Here is a 22651-nt window from a genome sequence, read left to right as displayed (position 1 = left end):
GACACCACTGGAGGCGGGCTGCACGATGTTGGGGCGTGAGCGGAAGACGGCCTAACGGTGTGCGGGACCGTAGCCCAGCTTCATGGAGACAGTTGCGAATGGTCCTCGCCGATACCCAAGGAGCAACAGTGTCCCTAATTTGCTGGGAAGTGGCGGTGCGGTCCCCTACGGCACTGCGTAGGATCCTACGGTCTTGGCGTGCATCCGTGCGTCGCTGCGGTCCGGTCCCAGGTCGACGGGCAAGTGCACTTTCCGCCGACTACTGGCGACAACATCGATGTACTGTGGAGACCTCACGCCCCACGTATTGAGCAATTCGGCGGTACGTCCACCCGGCCTCCCGCATGCCCACTATACGCCCTCGCTCAAAGTCCGTCAACTGCACATACGGTTCACGTCCACGCTGTCGCGGCATGCTACCAGTGTTAAAGACTGCGATGGAGCTCCGTATGCCACGGCAAACTGGCTGACACTGACGGCGGCGGTGCACAAATGCTGCGCAGCTAGCGCCATTCGACAGCCAACACCGCGGTTCCTGGTGTGTCCGCTATGCCGTGCGTGTGATCATTGCTTGTACAGCCCTCTCGCAGTGTCCGGAGCAAGTATGGTGGGTCTGACACACCGGTGTCAATGTGTTCTTTTTTCCATTTCCAGGAGTGTATATTTTTGTTAGCGCCTCACGTGCCGGCAACGCCACCACGAGGTATCCATCGTCGCTGTGAGCAGTGCTCGTAATGCTTCGGCTGATCAGTGCATGTAGCCTGGTGCATCATAACGGATAGCGTATATACACGTGTGCAGCAGTGAAAGGGACAACGGCCCTGTGTCTGGTACTCCGACCAGCCTGGGTGCAGTTTTTAGGTGGTTTTCCACATTGGTTGCAAATGCTGGGACAGTCTCTAATTACCATCTCAGAGTAGGCGATTCAGAAACATTTCACATACGTCAACACGTGGAACAAAGTTTACACGATCCACAGACGAGCGACGCACGCTTCTTCTGTCGCACAAGTTTTCTGCCGGCTGCGGCGACCGGATGACCATGCGGGGAAGAAAGAAAAAATGCTGCGAGCAGGGCTCACGCATTGAGGGTTCAGTGCAAACTTTATTACGTGTATACAGACACTTCACCCATTCCGAGAATGGATACTGATGAACCAAGACTGTTCACAGTTCACCGAGCCAACCCACACAGTATTTGTTTCCGCGATGTTTACCTCGTCTGTCACCGAGGCGGACACGTCCACAAGCAGGCTTTAGCCACTGTGCGCAAGTCTGCAGATCTCAGAAAGTATTAGTTTCTGGACCCATGTTTATTGGAATATGTTTCTTTTTTTCACCACCTCTCAAAATATTCGACGCTTCTCTTTTAACATCCAGCACAGTCATCTGGGAAAATCGGATTTTCCGCCGGTAATCCGCGTCGTACTTACACGATATTTCTATCTCGTAACTCGCAATCTTCGTGCTCCCTGAGGCTGAATCCAGCGGTTTTTTCTGGAGGGTGGCGAGCTGTTTCAGTGTTTCACTACGCTAGTCAGACACTGCTTGTAACTAATTTGTTCTGTTGCGGCTCTGTTTATTTCACTCTTTTGTCAGCAAGGGGGAAAAAGACGGGTGATATGTCTCCCTGTTCGGAATTTGTTTGTACTACATTTGGGGGGGAAGCTCCGGTATTCACCATAACGACCAAGAAGGAAAACCTGCGAAACCAGGCCACAGCTGCGTGAAACGGGTCCGGTACATATTTATGCCTGGGGGTAGGGGCCGGCTGTCGCGTTATTTTCTGGCCGCCGACATTCAATCTGCCGTTCGTTCTCGAAATGACGCTCCTCAGATACTTGACTTGCCACCTGGAATACAACCGTCTTCCCTGTGCTGGTTGTGCCAGGTCATTTACGACCTTTTCCAAAGTTATTTGCCATAAGTTTGGGTGTTGCCTCCATTGAATCTTCAGGGAACAGCGAGGCGGGTTTCAGGCGGAGCTAAGCTGTTATCCCGTGTTCCGGATGATAAGATTCTGCGTGACCTTTATTTCGATGGATTTTTTAATAACGTTGTCCCAGTACTTGGGTGTTTGTGTCAGAATCTTGACATCATCCTAATTCATCGAATGAATTAGTTCCGATCAATGTTCCGCTATAGTTGACTCGGAAGCCTGTTTGAGCATGGTGCGCCGTTGGTGGTCCATACAGCTGTTGTCGACGGTCCTACAGAACCCACCACGCAGGCGTAAATACGGGACCCGCTCCACGCAGGATTCAGCCTCAGGGAGCACCTGATGGAGACTCCGAGCTTTCCGATAGAAATATCGTGAAAGTACGACGCGGATTAACGGCAGAAAACCCGGTTTTCCAAGACGACAACGCCTTGCCTCGAAAGCCTGAAGATGTACCCCGTATGTTGTTTGGACGTGACGAGGACTGTCCAGCATGTTGAGGCGTAGCGCCGTATACCGATCCCGCCTTGGAGGCGGTTAAGCGGGAGATGTGTCTCAGAGCTGGATAGTGACAGATGGTGACGCGAGACTGGACGCGCATGTAGTTTATGTATCAGCCGATAGAGGTCAATATTGGATAGGGGACTGTGATTTAGTTTCGACTGTGCCCACTAGAGTGCACTAAAGTAATAGAATGTTTTTCATAAACTGTTCAGTATTTTCATAAAGCGTTATTATGTCTTTTTGTGTATGTAAAATGTTATAAATGGCTTTTAGTAGCATGAATGATGCGTGAGTGTGGTTTAAGGTTAATATGAAGATAATAGTTTAACGAGTTATGTAGTGGGATTTAGTGTGGGAACATTTCGAAGAAGTATGGATGTGGACAAAGGGGATTTTTGTAGAATAGATTTGTAAAGTAAGTTGATGGTAAAGGGGAAGTGAATTCAGGTATAAATAACAATAGTAAATAACTTTATGCATAAACAAAACTTCAGCATATTAGATAATTACGTCGGTAAAAAGTGCAGTCGTTAGGTTTACTATTTTGCGATTGGTTATTGATGAAAAGCGTGGACTGACGCGGGAGAATGTTGTTTTGCTATTGGCTGTTGAGCAAACTGACCAATGGTAAAGCAATATTCTTTGCGCGCCTTTCTCTGCTGGTAGAGAAGACTTAGAGTATTCTAGAGTCTAGAGAGAAGTCGGAACCTAGCCATGAAACAGTTCGGACGTGTGTAGTAGTAGCAGCTCCAGTTGAAATGATAAGTTGTCGGATCTAGCAGTGTTTCATACATCAAAAGTGCTGTAAAGTGACGGCATCATTATTCCGATGGGTGTGTAGAAATTTCGGAATTTTTAAGTGAATTTTGTGACAAGAAAAGACAGAAATTCCGCGTGGCGTACTGAGCAGGTCGATGGCTAAAAAACTGACTGCATTAGGTACCGACAGATTTAATATTTGGCGAGCATTCTCAACCAAAAACAATACGTATTTTTTTAGCTATTACGTTTTCGGGAAATGCAACACCATAAACTTGCTAACGTGAGTGAAAGGGATTGTGAGTGACTGTGTTAAGACTAGCACGGGCTTGGCAGTGATACTTGTTCACCTAAAGTTTCAGAATATATTAATTAAGGACATAATTTCCAACCTTTCATTTCGTGTGAAAACTTTCTCCCGGAACGTAGATTAGTGGCTTTAATTGCAGCCTGGTTCACGTCGAAGTACAGAAGGTTTTGCTCGGCTTCCCTACAGGGACGGGAGGAACCGCGCCGCCGCAGTGTCTACACGGAATGGTGTACCACTTGCAGTCACGTAACACGGCGTGAAAGCACTGGTCGCACTTTAGTGGGTTAAACGACACAGAAAGCTGACAGTGGCTGACAGGTGGGGGGGGGGGGGGGGGGGCTGTGTAGTGTGATCCGACCAGTCCAAGGTTCGCCTGTTTTCTTCAGACGATGTGACATGCCGAGTGCGCAGGCGGCTGAGTAAGATGCTTAACCCGCAATGAGGCCGCAAGCGCCGGCCGTGGTGGCCGAGCGGTTCTAGGCGCTTCAGTCTGGAACCGCGAGACCGCTACGGTCGCAGGTTCGAATCCTGCCTCGGGCATGGATGTGTGTGATGTCCTTAGGTTAGTTGGGTTTTAGTAGTTCTAAGTCTAGGGGACTGATGACCTCTGATGTTAAGTCCCATAGTGCTCAGAGCCATTTGAACCATTTTTTTAGGCCGCAATCGCGTATCACACGTTTGGTGAGGCGGGAAGGGGGGGGGGGGGGCGGGTTGAGGGTTAGTTCCGCACTAAGGCTCGGGGTCAGCTCATCCAGGTTACTGTCTACAGAGACCAGGGTGTTAGTTTCAACGTCCTCGGTGACAAAGTGTTGCCCTTTCTTCTTAGGCTCACGGTGTATGTATGTATGTGTATGTGTGTGTGTGTGTGTGTGTGTGTGTGTGTGTGTGTGTGTGTGTGTTACGTTTCTGTCTCGATTAACACACGAGTACGCTGTCGCGACTGCACTGGCCGGCGAAGTTGGCTTCTCTTAATTTCATAGAAAATGTCTGGGACTATAAGGAATGGCGGAAGAGGTGTAGCAGTAATCGTACCCGCAGTTTGGTAGCTCTGCAGGAACCAGCCATCAGTCAGTGGCTCCAGTAGGGTGCGGTGTACCTGAACAGACATTTAGACTCCCTGCCCCGCCGTATACATGCGGTGTTATGCGGTATTCGCGTGTTATTGCTGTTGTGGACTGGCAAGACAGCCAATCCACAGTGACGCGTAACCGAAAGGCACGCACTTAAACTCACGCAGGCTGGCGTGAGGTATGCTTCATTAGATACATAGCAAAGGATAAATGGCGCCTTGCTAGGTCGTAGCAATTGACTTAGCTGAAGGCTATGCTAACTATAGTCTCGGCAAATGAGAGCGTAATTGTCAGTGAACCTTTCCTAGCAAAGTCGGCTGTACAACTGGGGCGAGTGGTAGTAAGTCTCTCTAGACCTGCCGTGTGGCGGCGATCGGTCTGCAATTACTGACAGTGGTGACACGCGGGTCTGACGTATACTAACGGACCGCGGCCGATTTAAAGGCTACCAACTAGCAAGTGTGGTGTCTGGCGGTGACACCACAATTGCCTTGCACAGCCCACATTACGAGTGACAGCTTCTGAGGTACCCCTTCTGTTCGAGCCACATTTTATTTCTTTATTTTCCAGCATTACGTTTCGCGTCTGTAGGTATCATGTAGCAGTCAGAACGCAGAACGCACACAGTCTGGAGTAAGATTTCAGTGCCCACGCCGGCTGAAGGAGCCGGTGGACCGGATGGCGTTGCGGGTGAACGGCGGTGGTGTGAGGCGCAGTGGCTGGACACGACAACAGCCTTTACGAGAGTAGGGAGAGCACAGTGGTTCTGGAGCGAAGCAAGAAGGGCTTCATAAATATTTCCTAATAAAAGTAGATTCTTCCAAGGTATTGGGAGACGGTTACGGATAGTAAGTATTTTCTTACAACAGTATTACTACGCCAGAGATCGATCATCTTAATAAATAAATGAATAATGTTGAAGCTAACGAAAATGCACCGACGGCTACGAAGTACCACGAGTGTGTGTACGAGGTACAGGCTGCGCTCCACAGCCGCTGCTCCCGATCTACATGGCTCTGTCGTAAGACGGTGCTCTCAGCAAATCATTAATTTTCAGTTAAATCACTATCACCTGGTGTTTAGTAAATAAGTACGTCATAATAGTATCCCTTTTGAACGTTACTCCAAATAATATAGCTTCCCACTTCACCACTTAGAATCACAGGAAGAAGAATTGCACTTTACTGAGAACCCCACGGCGCTGATACTGCTTTTGCGACCGACATAAACTTTGAGAGCTTCTCGGCAAAACAGGCAGAAATGATACTACCAGTACAAGACGGCGCTCTGAGATACTCCAAGGACGGATTGCCTCAGTCTCCGCAAAACACAGATGGAAAAGCACGGCCAGTCATACTTTATATCTCTTACACCATCCTCTACATACTCACTGGCTAAACTGCGGGTTTGGTACAAGTGTGTGTCTGTGTGTGTGTGTGTGTATGTGTGTGTGTGTGTGTGTGGAGGGCGGGGGGTGTTCTTGCAAGCTTCGTAATGACAGCTTTAGCGTTCATGTAAGGACCTTCGTTGGGCCACCGGCAGGGCAGAAACGCGTGTCTGTGAGTTCTGTTGCCTCCTTTTGAACGTGGCGTCACAGTAAACGTCTTTCCCACGTGTTGTTTACACTTCTACATCGATATGCACAGCTTTTGAACACGGACACACCTTAATGACACCGTCCCAGATAAGACCCGCGCTCATTACGCGATATCGCTGTGCAGCGCTGGCCGCCATATCGCTTGTTTATCCGACTGCAACGGCCATTAGGCAGCCATCGCGGATTAGCGTGAGAACTGCTTCGCTATCTCTAAATTTTTCCCACGTAAACTTCCCGATACCAAAGCGTCAGATTTCTTTTCCTGATACGATAAATTACGCAAAAAGAATATTTCGAAGTAATAAAAGCAAATGTGATTAATTTTATGAGTGAAAGCATATGAGCTAACTGAAGAGAAAGGATAAATATCTCGTTGGCTGAGGCCGTGGTCGGTCGTCTTGTAAATTGTTGCGAAGTTAGCACACGGGACCTGTTATGACGAAGTGACTGCGTGTTTCTGCGCCGCGCATTAAAGTGAGAACTAAGATTATTAGTGTCTTCTTAATTAATCAGTCCCTCCTCCAATACATCCTGCAACCAAAGCTAAGTATTTCAGATTTATTTTAAACATTCCCGCCTCGAACACTGCCAGGTGGTAGTAAATTCTATTGTTTTTCATCGCGAATCTCAGCTCTCTGTTCTCATTTTCACAAATGCATGGTCCCATTATTGGTACTTCCCTGCGATTTCGTGGCTTCTTGCGTCCTTTGCTAAGGGAGCTGCTGGGAAAAGGTTGCCAGCTGTGGTGGCCGGGAAGAGACAGAGGAAGAAATGGTGTTGCAGTAATAATAGTTAAAGAACTGGCGAACAAAGTAGTGAATGTGGAAAACGTGGCAGAATAATTAAACTTAAGATAATAATGGGAGGAAAATATTCTTGATGTATTCCAGGTCTATGCTCATCAAATAGAATGCGAAACATGCGAGAATAAGAGTTTATCACTAAAGTGGAAGATGCTGTGACATCTAACAAGACTGTGTTGTACGTGACTTCAGTGGCAGAGCTGCGAATGATTGAAGAGGATATTAAACGTAGGAAGCCACGGAGAAGATCGCGGAAATGAGGAAGGTGAGGAATTACTATAATGAGGTATAAATGAATAATTAGTAATGGATGGTATAAGAAAAGAGACAGTCACAAGTTAACAAGATACATTTGGAATTTCGAACAGAAATCCACAATAGATATATAATCAGAAATAAAGGAATCAGAAGATGCCTGACAGGAGTGAAACTGATACCAAGCATTAATCTCGATGGAGACGACAGTCTATTTGTAGGGATAGTGAAGACATTCAGAAGAGTTACATAGGGACAAAAAGACAGGCAAAAATCAAGTGATGGAAACGTAGAGAAACCCAAGAGTTATATAGGGACAAGATTAAGAGAAGAGAGAGGATTTAGAGGAAGAATGGAAGAAGTAAATCAACAAAATTCAGACACAGAATTACTCCATGGTGGAATGAGAGAATTGCAGAAGCTGTCAAGAAAAAGAATAACACATGCAAAGAATGGTTCAAAATCAGAACGGAGCGTAACAGAGAGAAATGGAAACGACTAAGCAGAGCAGCAAGGAAAATGATAGCATCGGCTAAGTGGATGTCTTGCCAAATCTCACAAAAGAAATAAAAGAGAATTTTAAGGATGTCAAGAATCTCTGCCTCGTGATGACTGGGTGTTGTGTGATGTCCTTAGGTTAGTTAGGTTTAAGTAGTTCTAAGTTGCAGGGGACTGATGACCATAGATGTTAAGTCCCATAGTGCTCAGAGTCATTTGAACCATTTTTGATGTCAAGCAGATATTGTACCGCCTTTTAGGTAACAGAAGGGAGCAAAAAGAAAATAGAAAGATTACTTGCCCGCGAAAGGCAAAGGTCCCGAGTTCGAGTCTCGGTCGGGCACACAGTTTTAATCTGCCAGGAAGTTTCATATCAACGCACACTCCGCTGCAGAGTGAAAATCTTATTCTGGAAACATCCCCCAGGCTGTGGCTAAGCCATGTCTCCGCAATATCCTTTCTTTCAGGAGTGCTAGTTCTGCAAGGTTCGCAGGAGAGCTTCTGTAAAGTTAGGAAGGTAGGAGACGAGGTACTGGCAGAAGTAAAGCTGTGAGTACCGGGCGTTAGTCGTGCTTCTGTAGCTCAGATGGTAGAGCACTTGCCCGCGAAAGTCAAAGGTCCCGAGTTCGAGTCTCGGTCGGGCACACAGTTTTAATCTGCCAGGAAGTTTCAAAAAGAAAATATTTCAAAAGTCATAAACATCGAAGGAAAACCGTGTGGCAAGAGGAAGAATTGTTGGCAGTATGGGAATCATACCTTCAAAAACTGTATCAAGGACAGGAGAAACAAGTACACATGATGAAATAGAGGGAAACGAAAGAAATAACACCAGGTGCGAATATGAACAGTGATACAATACTGTCAAATGTTTTTTATTCCAGTCTTTGATCACAATATCAATTCCTTTGACGGTGACCGGTTTCCGTCAGTAATGACCATCTTCAGATCTACAATATAAAAATATATACACCTAGTGGGCAGTACAGCATTACGTATCACAATACACTATCATACAACCAGGGAGATGTACAGATAAAAAACGGTAAAGCGTACGTGTTCTACACCATGTCCTAATGCGATAAAGCCGTAATGGCGTCGTCAAAACATAGAAATATACTCAGCACAGAATTGTCACATAGATCTAAAATAAGGTGTACAACAGGCCACATCGTCCACACAGTCATTTTTCCAACTGGCTACCAGAAATCTGTTTGCCTACATCCTACATAGATGTAGCTACTGTGGGATGAGATGTAGTCATCATTTACGAAAGAAACATAATCTGATGAAAACACATTAGGTAAAATACATGTAGCAGACTTTGAAATATTGATAACTATTATAGAAAACAATCGTGATACAGTAAAAGACCATATACAGTAACCCATATAAAATTATTAAAAGGGAATATATAAAGATAACAGGTCTAACACTTTTATGGTGAATTTACGGTCAAAAATAAATATTCATAATACATTGCCTGTAGCAACCTATAAATGATCTAAGAAAGATAAGATGTCTATATGACAACTGAAGCCAAGACAGATCAATTATCAGTGCCTTCTGTTGGGTCGGCCGCCAGGATGATACGTAGGCGCGCGGCGATCGTAAGAACTTAACCACTAGAGGGCTTTCCATACATCGTGATATGTCTTCCACAGAAACGTTTATACAACATATATAAAAGTGTCAGACTTGTTATCTGCAGCTGAGAATCAGAAACATGTACAGAAAATGCCTGAATTGCGTTATAATAGACTGCAGAAAATCCGAATTTATGGCGGACAGAGAGGTTCGGAATGGAAGTGTGCTCTCACCAGCGCATCTTAATATAGTCGTGGACAACTTCATAATGAAAGTTCAGCAAGGGTCAAAAGCAGATGATATGAAAATCATAGCCTGTGCAGATCATGTGATGATTTGGGAAGAAAATGGGCAGAAATTGGAAGAACAAATAAATACCTAACAGAGAGTAATTGAAGAAGCAGGCATCGATATAAGCTTAACAAAAAGTGAAATAATGAAAATGAAAAGTAAAAATGAAGGATCAATTTACTGTGGAAAAATTATTAAAGAAGTAAATGCTTTCAGGTATGTAGGAAGTAAATTATCTAAGAAAGGAAACATCAGGGACGAAACTTCTGAGTAAACAGAAAACTCTTCCATATTTTGTTATTGTGTCTCGGACGTAATTAGAAATTGTAAAATACAAGACTACGATTTACAAGTCATATTATTTGTTATTTTTGATCTATGGGTCAGAATGTTGTATTTGGACAAAAAAAGGCCTGAGTGGAATACGGGGAACAGAAATACTCTCTCTACAAGGCATCCTGGGTAATACGAGAAGGGACAGGATAAGGAACGAAACAACCTGCACATGGAGATGGAGCCCCTAAAACGAACTGTGGAGAGTAACAGGTTTAAGTGGTTGGCCACACTGAAGTAAGACTTCCGAAGAGAGCCCTAGAATGGATAGAATCTGGCCGAAGACTAATTGGAAGACTGCGAACAAGATGGAGAGGTGGGAACCGAAGAGGACTGTAATGGCGGGAAATGATAAGTGCTAGATCGTGGGAGAAAAGAGGAGCTTGGAAGAGGCCCTGTGAACGACCTGCATAAGCAGAAACGTCTTGAGGGAGAGGAAATTTGTAAATTTATCTTATGTAAACAAATAAGTATCTGATATTTCCGTACTATTGTCAGATATTAATGTGGTGTCACCGCCAGACACCACACTTGCTAGGTGGTAGCCTTTAAATCGGCCGCGGTCCGCTAGTATACGACGGACCCGCGTGTCGCCACTGTCAGTAATTGCAGACCGAGCGCCACCACACGGCAGGTCTAGAGAGACGTCCTGGCACTCGCCCCAGTTGTACAGCCGACGTTGCTAGCGATGCTACACTGACGAAGACTCTCTCATTTGCCGAGAAGATAGTTAGCATAGCCTTCAGCTAAGTCAATTGCTACGACCTAGCAAGGCGCCGTATTCAATTGATATTATTATATGAAGCACGTATCATCAAGAGCGATGTTCTACAATAATGGATTAAAGTTAAGTATTCCAGAAGCTACGTACTTTTCTTTATAGCATTCATTACGTATCCTGTTTCAGACCTCACGCCAGCCTGCGTGAGTTTAAGCGCGTGCCTTTCGGCTTCCTCTCATTGTGTCTAGGCTGTCTTGTCTAGACACAACAATTAATAACTCTTGCATCGACAAAAAGTAATTTTAAAGGAAACTGGAAGCCTTATAACAGCATCCATGAGGGCAAATATTCACTCAGACGCATTCTCTAAAAGACAAGCTTTATAAAGAAAAATGCGCATGTACCAGGAGTATCATCACTAATTCTCTGTGTCACGAAAATGTGAGTAGTGGATCCGCATTGATGCAAAACACATTTTTTTATTTATTTAGTCCCAAAGTAGTTTCAGCGACAATAAGCCGCCATCAGTAGATTCTTTAATTTTGAAACAAGCAGAAATAGCACACTTATAAACATTGTAAAACATTAATACATGTTTACTGTTTGATTCCAAATTATTGTGTTTCAGTGAATAAGTTCTAGTCTCTACAATAGCGTTTGTCTGGCAGGTACATTTCGTGGTAAAAAGTACGTAAAATTGGAAGACACTGATTGAGTAGCAGCAGTAGCACTGAATAGTCAAGGAAGAGTATAAATACAAATCCAGGAAATATTATTCAGTAACTTGAGAAAAAGAGGTTCACAGATAAATATTGAAATATTGATGTACAAAGCATTCTAGGACTTGTTGCTGCGTCCGCTCAGGGTGAATTCTCGAGCTTTGGTCGTTTACTTCAATCTTCTTCGTCAGAAACAACTGACTGTAAAAAAATGGCTCAAATGGCTCTGAACACTATGGGACTGAACATCTATGGTCATCAGTCCCCTAGAACTTAGAACTACTTAAACCTAACTAACCTAAGGACATCACACAACACCCAGTCATCAGGAGGCGGAGAAAATCCCTGACCCCGCCGGGAATCGAACCCGGGAACCCGGGCGCGGGAAGCGAGGACGCTACCGCACGACCACGAGCTGCGGCCACTGACTGTTAAAACAGCTGCTGTGATGCCCTCATACACCCGTAAACGGTCTGCAGTTGGTCGGTAATGCCGCCACAAGTGTGTCAACTTGTGCGCTGGTGGCAACACCGCCCCCGTCATAATGTAAACATAGCGGCGAATGTCTCTGCGCCTTCTCTGCATCGAGAGCTCGCTCCCACGTACTGCTGAGATTGTGTCCGCCGTCACAGTTGAAGTTCGTCTCACACATTCTTCTTTCTACAGAGGCTCGAACGGAGACACCTGTGCGTGAAGTCAGCACAGATGTTGGGAACCTGTGATGTGTCGACGTCACCAGTGAGACATGATTAAGAGCTCAGTTATTTATTGACAGTGCCTAGAAGCCTCGGCTGTCGCTAGTCCAGGTGCGTGTTGTCGTCCAGCTCAGCGTCTGCACTCCCTGGACGTGGTAACGTCAGCGACCCCGGAGGCGCGGCGGCTGCCGCGACTCGAGTGGTTCTCGCGCTGGCTGTGGAATGTACTCTCTCACACTCGGGATTCTACGATGACCCTCGATGACCCATCTGCGATGTACAGAGTGTCGGTAGCCGTGCCGTCGGTTGACATCCTCCCTGCCACTGGTAGGTTTCAGCACCCGAAGGCGCCTAAGCATAGAACAGGCATCTGGACCCCAAGAGCCCCTGTCGCTGCCTTCTGCATTCAACTCCGGTACTGGTAGCACCCTGCGGTGTGATGTTGTCGGAGGACAGTTAGTTCCTCCATCAGCAGAGTGTAGGCGGCGATGAGTGAAGGGCATCATTTCGAGTACATAATCGGCCAGTTCGCAGACTGTGCTGGAGCACCTACGACATACGTAGATCCACTACCTTGTCATAATCGCAGAATTGAGTGCTGTTACTGTCAGTGCCTTCGATACCAGTGATCAACTCATGACGAGAGCTGGGGTATTTAAAGGGAGCCGGCGTGTGGCTTTGACGCAATGTGTCCTTACTCTCCTACATTCACTTAACAGGCTGTTAACTGCTGTACCGGTCCCTCGCTATGTGCTGTTATGAAATAGATACAGTTTCTTCCTGTTTTCAGCTTAATATTTATTCCTCATTCGGCAGACAGTGTCGTCGACCTGATCCATTTGGGACATAATAGCTCGGTTCCTGCTTCTGCCTCTGCCTCTCGCATGACTCGTATTTCTGCTGCAAGATGAGCGAGTTCTAATAAAAAGTTTTCCTAATTTCTAGCCCTTACTATTGTGTGCCGTGACAAGCCTCTTTAATTACAGAATCTCAGTACGTAGGAGCCTGGAACAAAACTTTTGTTCCGTCAGACAGTATTTTGTATTTCTTTGTGATGCTCTGCTCAGAAACTGCAGATTTCTCCAGTTGTCTTCAGTATGCCGCTGATGTTCTGCACAGCGGTCGGCAACGGTGCGGATGGAGTGACGGATGTAACTGCTTCCGCACTCGCAAATCCCAGGAATCCTGAGGTCGAGACTGTCCTTAATAGGGCGTGGCATCGCCTTTATCTTCTTAGGAGGTCGGAAAATACCTCTTATACCACGTGCCTAAGGCGTTCAGCCTGACCAGGTTGCTTCCAAACACGTCTCCGACGATTGTCTGGTTGGAGGCATATGCGACACTCATCGGTGAAGAGAACGTGATGCCAAACCTGAGCGCTCCATTCGGCATGCTGTTGGACCCACCTGTACCGCGATGCATGGTGTCGTCGTTGCGAAGATGGACCTCGCCATGGACGTCTGGAGTGAAGTTCCGCATCATGCAGCCTACTGCGCACAGTTTGAGTCGTAGCACGACGTCCTGTGGCTGCACGAAAAGCATTATTCAACATGGTGGCGTCGCTGTCATGGTTCGTCCGAGCCATAATCCGTGGGTAGCGGTCATCCACTGCAATAGCTAGCCCTTGGGCGGCCTGCGCGAGCCATGTCATCGACAGTTCCTCTCTCTGTATCTCCTCCATGTCAAAAAAACATCTCTTTGGTTCACTCTGTGACGCCTAGACACTTTCCATGTTGAGAGCCCTTCCTGGCACAAAGTAACAATGCGGGCGCGATCGAACCGCAGTATTGACCGTCTAGCCATGGTTGAACTACAGACAACACGGGCCGTGTACCTCCTACCTGGTGGAATGACTGGAACTGATCGGCTGTCGGACCCCTCCGTCTAATGGGTGCTGCTCATGCATGTTTATTTAAATCTTTGGGCCGGTTTAGTGACATCTCTGAAGAGTCAAAGGGACTGTGTTTGTGATACAAAACTCTCCCTCTCTCCCCAGAGGGAGGGGTTTGAGAGAGAAGAATTACAATTTCACAAATGTTGATCCAAATACTGTATTAATTCGGATAAGATTTGTTAGTTTCGTGTTCATGAAGCCACGTATCTTTTAATTATCAAACAAATCATCTGACTAGCTGGTTCAAGCGAATCAAAATTTACGAAATAAATAAGTATTTTTTATTTATCCGTAACCATTTTCCACGCATAAAAGAGAACATGGATTTTCTTGAATTACAACGCCAACTATCAAAAATCAAAACAAATGTTTAGCACAAAATGTACGTAGCATTTTTAAGTAGAATCTGATTCTGCGATAAAAAACGGGGGTTCCCATTTGAAAATTTAAAGATGCCTCCCGCCCCACCTCCAGGGTGTTGGGGTGGCGGGCTAATTTTAGCAGCACCAGATGTCCCCCTAAAAAATAATCAACTTTGGATTCTACACATTTTTTCGTGTGAAGCTTATTTTTCGAGTTATTCTGGTTTGTCAAGTAGTACAAGATATAGGAAGACATCAACGACTCAGATGGCTGAGAGTGGAACTCGGCATAAAGGCCTTCAGTTCTGTGCTATGTTAGTGTGTGCGTATGTGCCTTTACTGCAGTTGGGAAACAGACACCGTTAGTGACAGAGCGTGTTACATGGATAAGCCATGATTCTTGCACTGGCACAGGGGAAACAGTTCTCGTGTGATAAAATAGGAAAAATCGGCACATGCAAGGAAATGGGCCTCTCTGATTGTCAAATTCTCGAGAAGTTGAACTGTTGAAATACACTGATTGATAATTTCGTTAGATTCGGAGTACAATATGGACAGAACACAAAATATGGGCAAAGTAGGAAATTATCTGAGGCACAGAAAGGGTTACTCCGGGCAGAGTAACTTGTTGCTGATTTGCAGTTGCCAGTAACTGCCAGACGTGCACTGCAAATTTTGTCAAATAACAAACGTCTTATATTCAAGAAGTGACTGCAGAATCTGCTCTTACAACCAGACATAAACAGGCTAGACTGGATTTTGCTGAATCGCATAAAGTGATCACCAGTGATGGGAAGAAGCTTGCTGTAGATGCACAGGATGGAGTTCAGCGTTACTCACATCGACTGAGAACAGAGCAGCAGCTAAGAACGAGCAGAAACTTTGGTGGTGATGTGTGATGATTTGGACAGATTTCTGCGTTGGAGCCGAATCACGCACTGCTTGGCTGAACGCTAGAATGAACTTCAACATGTACACCGAGATGCTAGAGACACTACTGATCAGAATATTTGTGGACCTAGGGGACAAAAGTCTAATGTTTCAACAAGATAGTGCCTCTGTGTATGTTTCTGCTGCAATCAAAAAGTGGTCTGAAGATAAAGATATCGATGTCTTGCCGTGGCCTGCACATAGCCCGAATTTGAACCCCATGAGGCAGTTAGTGAGTTGACGAGAGCGATACGAGAAAAGTGGGAGACAATTTCGTTGCAAGAAGTACAAAACTCCTACAAAATCAATCCCGAAGATTTCTGAGGTAATTAGGAAGTACTGGCAATGCAAGAGCATCTACATCTACATACATACTCCGCAATCCACCATACGGTGCGTGGCGGAGGGTATCTCGTACCACAACTAGCATCTACTCTCCCTGTTCCACTCCCAAACAGAACGAGGGATAAATGGACTGCCTATATGCCACTGTACGAGCCCTAATCTTTCTTATCTAGTGGTCTTTCCGCGAAATTTAAGTTGGCGGCAGTAAAATTGTACTGCAGTCAGCCTCAAATGCTGGTTCTATAAATTTCCTCAGTAGCGATTCACGAAAAGAACGCCTCCTTTCCTCCAGAGACTCCCACCCGAGTTCCTGAAGCATTTCCGTAACACTCGCGTGATGATCAAACCTACCAGTAACAAATCTAGCAGCCCGCCTCTGAATTGCTTCTATGTCCTGCCTCAATCCGACCTGATAGGGATCCCAAACGCTCGAGCAGTACTCAAGAATAGGTCGTATTAGTGTTTTATAAGCGGTCTCCTTTACAGATGAACCACATCTTCCCAAAATTCTACCAATGAGCCGAAGACGACTATCCGCCTTCTCAACAACTGCCATTACATGCTTGTCCCACTTCATATCGCTCTGCAATGTTACACCCAAATATTTAATCGACGTGACTCTGTCAAGCGCTACACTACTAATGGAGAATTCAAACATAACGGGATTCTTTTTCCTATTCATCTGCATTAATTTACATTTATCTATATTTAGAGTTAGCTGCCATTCTTTACACCAATCACAAATCCTGTCCAAGTCATCTCGTATCCTCTTACAGTCATTCAACGACGACACCTTCCCGTACACCACAGCATCATTGCTATCCACCCTATCCAAAAGATCATTTATGTAGAGAGAAAACAACAGCGGACCTACCACACTTCCCTGGGGCACTCCAGGTGATACCCTCACCTCCTATGAACACTCACCATCGAGGACAACGTACTGGGCACATCAGAACAGTGAGTTCTCTTATACTAATTTCCATCCAGAAAATGCAAAGGTTTTGTTACTTGTGCTATGAAAGTAACTATGTAATTCCGTCTCGATGATTCTTTATGTGTTATATGTATCTACTAATTTCATAATAAGTTCGATACATACATGTTTCAGATATTGTACTAATACTTTCGTGGAAGCCTGTCTTTATACTGATTTCCTCTACTGGAAATGGACCTACAATGGAGCCTTGAGGTGCACACGGTGAAGCTAGAGTCAACAGCAGTTGTTGTCTGTCTGCGCAGGACCTGGGCGCCGTGATCCGGAAGACGGCCGCCTTCTTGGACAAGGAGGTGACGGAGGAGCAGGTGCGGCAGCTGGAGCAGCACCTGAGCTTCAGCAGCATGAGGGACAACCCGGCCACCAACTACGGCGGCGTCGTCGAGGCGTCGCGGCAGCGGCTGCGCCTGCCGCCGGCGCCGGCCGGCCTCAGCTTCATGCGCGAGGGGCAGGTGGGCGCCTCCAGGAGGCGCATGTCGCCGGAGATGGACCGCCGCTTCGACCAGTGGATCCGCGACCACGTGCGCGGCACCGACTACTCGGGGCCCCTCTGAGTCCCAGGGCACCCCAGCCCCTCTGGTCCTCCAGTGGGGGCAATGCGTCTAAAATATCCTCGGTATTCTTGGTGCATCGGATTACATTAAGAACTCAATCTTTAGTTAGTAACCTGCTCAGTCCCAGTATGGAACAAACGACAGTCACCATGCTGACAGATGTGGTGTCGATGTGTGGAATGTTGCTGGTCCCCTGATGGAACATAAACAACTCGGTCAACTTTCGAATGTCCATTATAATTGTCTGGGTTGTTATGCGCTGGTCGGTTCATGAATTCTGTGTCAATTCCCAACTTTCGAATGTCGAGACACCGCTTGTGTGCACCACCGAGTCTCTGGTCACAATGGCTACCACATGGGGGGCATTTTCAAATCATGACGCCAATACACGTGCAGTCTCGGCGCAACCGATCTCAGTGGCCAAATGTAAAGACTTCGGACGACGGTCAGCAGAATTCAGATAAGTTTAGTTTCTTCGGTCGAATCAGGCGACGTTTACGTAAGCAAAATATGGATTGTGAGAAATTTATTTAGTACTTGAAAGAAGGAATTTGTGGACTCCTGAGTACGATAAATATAATAACAGGGATATATCCCGGAATTTATTGTCTGAAACCAACAGTTTTGAGCAAGTTAAAAATGTTATAATAATTACTTGAACGTTACCTTACATTACGTTATGCATTTTCTGTGTTTCACAAGACGTTTCACCCTCATGTCTACACTTTATGCAGCGTGTCATCTGCAACACAGCCAAACTTGTACCGGTAATTTTAGGCTTAGTTTATCACCTCAAATAAATTATGTGGCTAACAAAGAAAGGTGGCATATGTCAATTTTGCCGTTTAAAGTTAATGTACCGGATTTTTTTCGGCTGTGGTATGTGGGAATTAGCTTGTAACTTAACCACTTCTTAGCTTCTCTCTATCTGAGTGAATCTTCCTGAATCCGTCAACCAAAGCTTCCCAAAACTGATTACCGGACAAACTAATTCCTAACTTAAACTGTACTGTGCAAACCTCGGACTACACTGAGTCATACTAAGGACCAATGTGATTTGTTCAACACTGTCTACAAACTAACGCTGGCTGTTTCTATACAAATGCAGTGTTACCCTGAATGTAACCTAATTTTCGAAATAAATGTGCGACTGAAATTACAAAGAAATTCGTGGCCCTAAACTGTATTTTCACGTACCTTGTGTCTTGACAAACATTTTTGCAGATTTCTGAAAGCAGCGCACAGTATGCAGCAGCAAAGCAACATTAAAAAACTACAACTGAAAATTACGTACTACGAAATGAATTGTGCACACGTACATAATAAACTGAATGAAGGATGGAAATTTTAACTGGTATGAAATGAATTCTGACAAAAATTCGCATTCAAAAGTTCATATTCAAAAATCATGCTTCAAAAATCAAGTGAATGTTCAGAATAATATTTACATAAAATGACTTTAAGTAAGGGAAATCCCGTCGCCCTATCAGAGCAGTTCTTATAACAATCCTGCTATCTGAGCTTCGTTACTCCAGTCTCAATAACACAAAACAGTGACACACGATGCATACTTACATTAATCTCTCAACATTCCAGAAAAACACAAAAATAATCTATGAAAATATTCGTACGCCAATTCCATCAATCTTATACCACACTTATAAAGAAAATTTCCTGGCCATTCTTGAAAACACGTCTGCTGCTCAACACGGCTAAGAGCGCGTGCAGCTTCCCTAGCGTTCTCAGGCGGAGGCGGTGTAGCAACACAGAGATATTGTAGCAATAGTCAAAGATTACTCAGTTACGTGGTTTACCTCTGTGTGATCTATGCACATCGATATCTACGTAAGAAACAGAATTTACCAAAATAACATGCACACCTCACATGCTGTCTAGGTATTATTATTGCTGTGACTACATAGGATTTCCCGGCGTATTAAGTCTTGAAAGTCTCTTCGGGTTTGCTATCGGATCCTAAAATCAGCTTGACTCGATATTTCGGCCAGTTGGATCCCCGAAATATCGAGTCAAGTATTATTATTGCTGCTTACTGGTGTTCTTAGGCCAGCAGGATGGTGATTCTGCAGTAAGAGGTGGTTTGCAAATGTGGCGTGTGTGTTGCGACAGTTCAATGGCTTAGGTGTTCAGAGTATATTGTTCTACAGACCTTTCTTCCTGTACAGCAACTCCTCGCATAGTTTAAATAAAGGGTTTCGAGTTTCTTCATTGGTTGTATGTGTACACTATCTAAAAATACTTGTTTTCTTTTACTTACCTGAATTCTGTGATTTATGCATGTAGTGACTCCGTTCAGCTGAAATGAACATCCTCAGCCTAACTAAATAAATAAATAAATCGTCACTTCCCATAAACGTGCGCCTATTCTTATTTATGTCTATGGATGTGTAACCCATGATGTCCTCGTGCAAAACCTAAAACATTATGGAATAGAAGACACAGTAGATTCCTGGATTTTATCTTATTTGCAAGGCACGGAGCAGAATCTAACATTTCCACATCGACCACATAGCAGTAGAGACGTAGAATCTGAAACAACCACACGTGGTACTCTAATTTGGGTCCTCTGTTGTATATACACTGAAGCGCTAAAGAAGCTGTTATAGTCATGGGTATTCGAATACAGACATACGTAAACATGCAGAATACGGCGCTGCGGTCGGCAACGCCTATATAAGACAACAAGTGTCTGGCGCAGTTGGTAGATCGGTTACTGCTGCTACGATGGCAGGTTATCAAGATTTAAGTGAGTTTGAACGTGGTCTTATAGTCGGCGCATGACCGTTGGGACACAGCATATCCAAGGCAGTGATGACGTGGGGATTTTCCCATACGCCCATTTCTAGAGTGTACCGTCAATATCAGCAATCCGATAAAACATCAAATCTCCGACAACACTGGCACCAGAAAAAGATCCTGCAAGAACAGGACCAACGACGACTGAACAGAATCGTTCAGCGTGATAGAAGTGTAACCATTCCGCAAATTGCTGCAACTTTCAGTGCTGGGCCATCAACGAGTGTCAGCGTGTGAACGATTCAACGGAACATCAACGACGTGGGCTTTCGGAGCCGAAGGCCCACCCGTGTACCCTTGATGACTGGACGACACAAAGCTTTACGCCTCGCTTGGGCCCGTCAACACCGACATTGGGCTGTTGACAGGAAACATGTTGCCTTGTCGGTGAGTCTCGTTTCAAATTGTATCGAGCGGATCGACGTGTGCGGGTATGGAGACAACCACATGAATCCATGAATCCTGCATGTCAGCAGGGAACTGTTCAAGCTGGTGGAGGCTCTGTAATGGTGTGGGGCGTGTGCAGTCGGAGTGATGTGGGACCCCTGATACGTCTAGATAGGACTCTGACAGCTGACACGTACGTAAGCGTCTTGTCTGATCACCTACATCCACTCATTCATGTCGATTGTGCATTCCGACGGACTTGGGCAATCGCAGCAGGACAATGCCACATCCGACGCGTCCAGAACTGCTACACAGTGGCTCCAGCAACACTCTTCTGAGTTTAAAAACTTCCGCTGGCCACCATGAACATTATTAAGCACATCTGGGATGCCTCCCAACGTGCTGTTCAGAATAGATCGCCACCCCCTCCTACTCTTACGGATTTATGGACAGCCCTGCAGGATTCATGGTGTTTATTCCCTCCAGCACTACTCCAGACATTAGTCGAGTCCACGCCACGTCGTGTTGCGGCACTCTTGCGTGCTCGCGGGGAACATACACGGTATTAGGCAGGTGTACCAGTTTCTTTGGCTCTTCAGTGTATATATTAGGACAATTGTCAGAAGATAAAAATTGTGTTCTTTTCGCTAATGATGGAAGAACAGGAGCAAAATGTAGTGCCACTCTTTCTTCTGAGAAGACAGCTAATGAAATATATGAAAACGTCATAACATGCTTCAAGGCTAATGAAAGAACTTCTAATAGGACTCTACGGACCATAAAATTAATATTCTTAAACAATGAAGTAGATAGTTTTACGTTTTTGGTACTACAGATGGATCGCTACCTTAACTTGAAAACGCATACCCGGGTATTAATGGAGTACTTTAGTTCTGCTATATTTATAGTACGCACGATTGCTGCTATGAAGGTGGAAAAAGCAACTAGTTTTTATTTTTTTCGTACAAACAAGGTCTGTTCGAAAAATTCCGGAACATTCGTAATTAGGGGCCGAAAAGCGGTTGGCACCCCAGTACACGCCAGTGTTTAATGTATAACTGACGGAAGTTCCACTGCTGTATGTCTGTTAGATACTGTTCTGTGGTGTATGAAGTAGAACGTTGTGTCACTCAATTCGAGAATTGGCAGAGTTAGAGGAGCAGCGCGTCTGCACCAAATTTTACGAGAAACTCAAAGGTAACTTCTGCAGAGAAACACCAAATGATGCAGGAAGCCTACGGTGATGAGTGCTTAAGGCGTACCCGATGATACGAATGGTTCACACGGCTTCAAAATGGCTGGACGGAAGTTGAAGGTGGCCCTCGTACAGGACGCACTTCGACGTCTTCGGACGTCGCTCGTATCACGAACGCCGTCGAAAGTGTGCGTGCCAATGGAAGACTGACTGTCCGAGAGAATGCAGAAGAACGTAACATTTCAGCTCAACATGCCATGAAATTCGTACACAACATCTTCGAATGCATCGTGTTGCCGCCAAGTTCGTCCTATACCTCATGAGTCGAGACCAGGAAGACTTTCGCCTCGCAGTATGTGAAGAGCTTTTGGACCGCGCAAATGAGATGTTCCTTAAGAGAATCACAACTGGTGACGAGACGTGGGTCTACGGCTATGATTTTTCAGACCAAGTGTCGGTAAAGGGTCTTCGAGACCAAAAAAAGCTCGTCGGGTCAGGTCAAATGTCAAAGCCATGCTGACAGTTTTGTTTGACTTTGGAGGATTAGTTCATTGCGAATGCGTGCCACAGGCACAATCTGTTAATCGACGGTACTATGAGGACGTGTTGCGACGCCTGCGAGGAAATGTCAGAAGGAAACGGCCTGCAACGTGGCGAGACAATTCGTGGCTCTTGCAGCATGATAACGCTCCAGCACATTCATCCCTGTTGGTGCGTGACTGCTGCACAAAAAACGAGATCACTGCGCTGCCCCATCCTCCGTACTCTGCAGACCAGGCCCCTGGGGATTTTATTATTTCCATAGTTGAAAATGCTGCTGAAAGGACGAAATTTGCAACAACAGACGAGATACAAGAAAATTTGCAGATGGCGCTTCGCGCGATCCAGCAAGAGGCGTAGCAAGACTGCATCCGGAAGTGGAAACGGCGTTAGGAGCTGTGTATCAATCGTGGAGGAGAGTGTTTCAGAGGAAACCACGCACGTGAGTAAAAGGTAAACGTAGAAAAATTTTGTGGACAGAGTTCCGGAATTTTCTGAACAGACCTCGCATTTTCATTCACTAATGAGCTATGGAATCAATTTTTGGAGAAACTCA

The 22651-nt window shown here is 45.5% G+C and overlaps 1 protein-coding gene across 1 annotated transcript in view; it reads left to right on the top strand.

Moving 5' to 3' along the window:
* LOC126425185 (luciferin sulfotransferase-like) overlaps positions 1-17225 on the top strand; it is a 65025-nt gene extending 47800 nt beyond the window's left edge. The window contains exon 7 of the mRNA XM_050088139.1: positions 16851-17225. Coding sequence (XP_049944096.1) covers positions 16851-17159 — 309 coding nt within the window. The 3' untranslated portion in view covers positions 17160-17225. The remainder of the gene's footprint in view (positions 1-16850) is intronic.
* Positions 17226-22651: the final 5426 nt, after the last annotated feature.

Source organism: Schistocerca serialis, chromosome 10, assembly GCF_023864345.2.
Source record: "Schistocerca serialis cubense isolate TAMUIC-IGC-003099 chromosome 10, iqSchSeri2.2, whole genome shotgun sequence".
In the NCBI taxonomy this organism is placed as follows: Eukaryota; Metazoa; Arthropoda; class Insecta; order Orthoptera; family Acrididae; genus Schistocerca; species Schistocerca serialis.
This window is presented reverse-complemented; position numbering and strand designations above follow the sequence as displayed.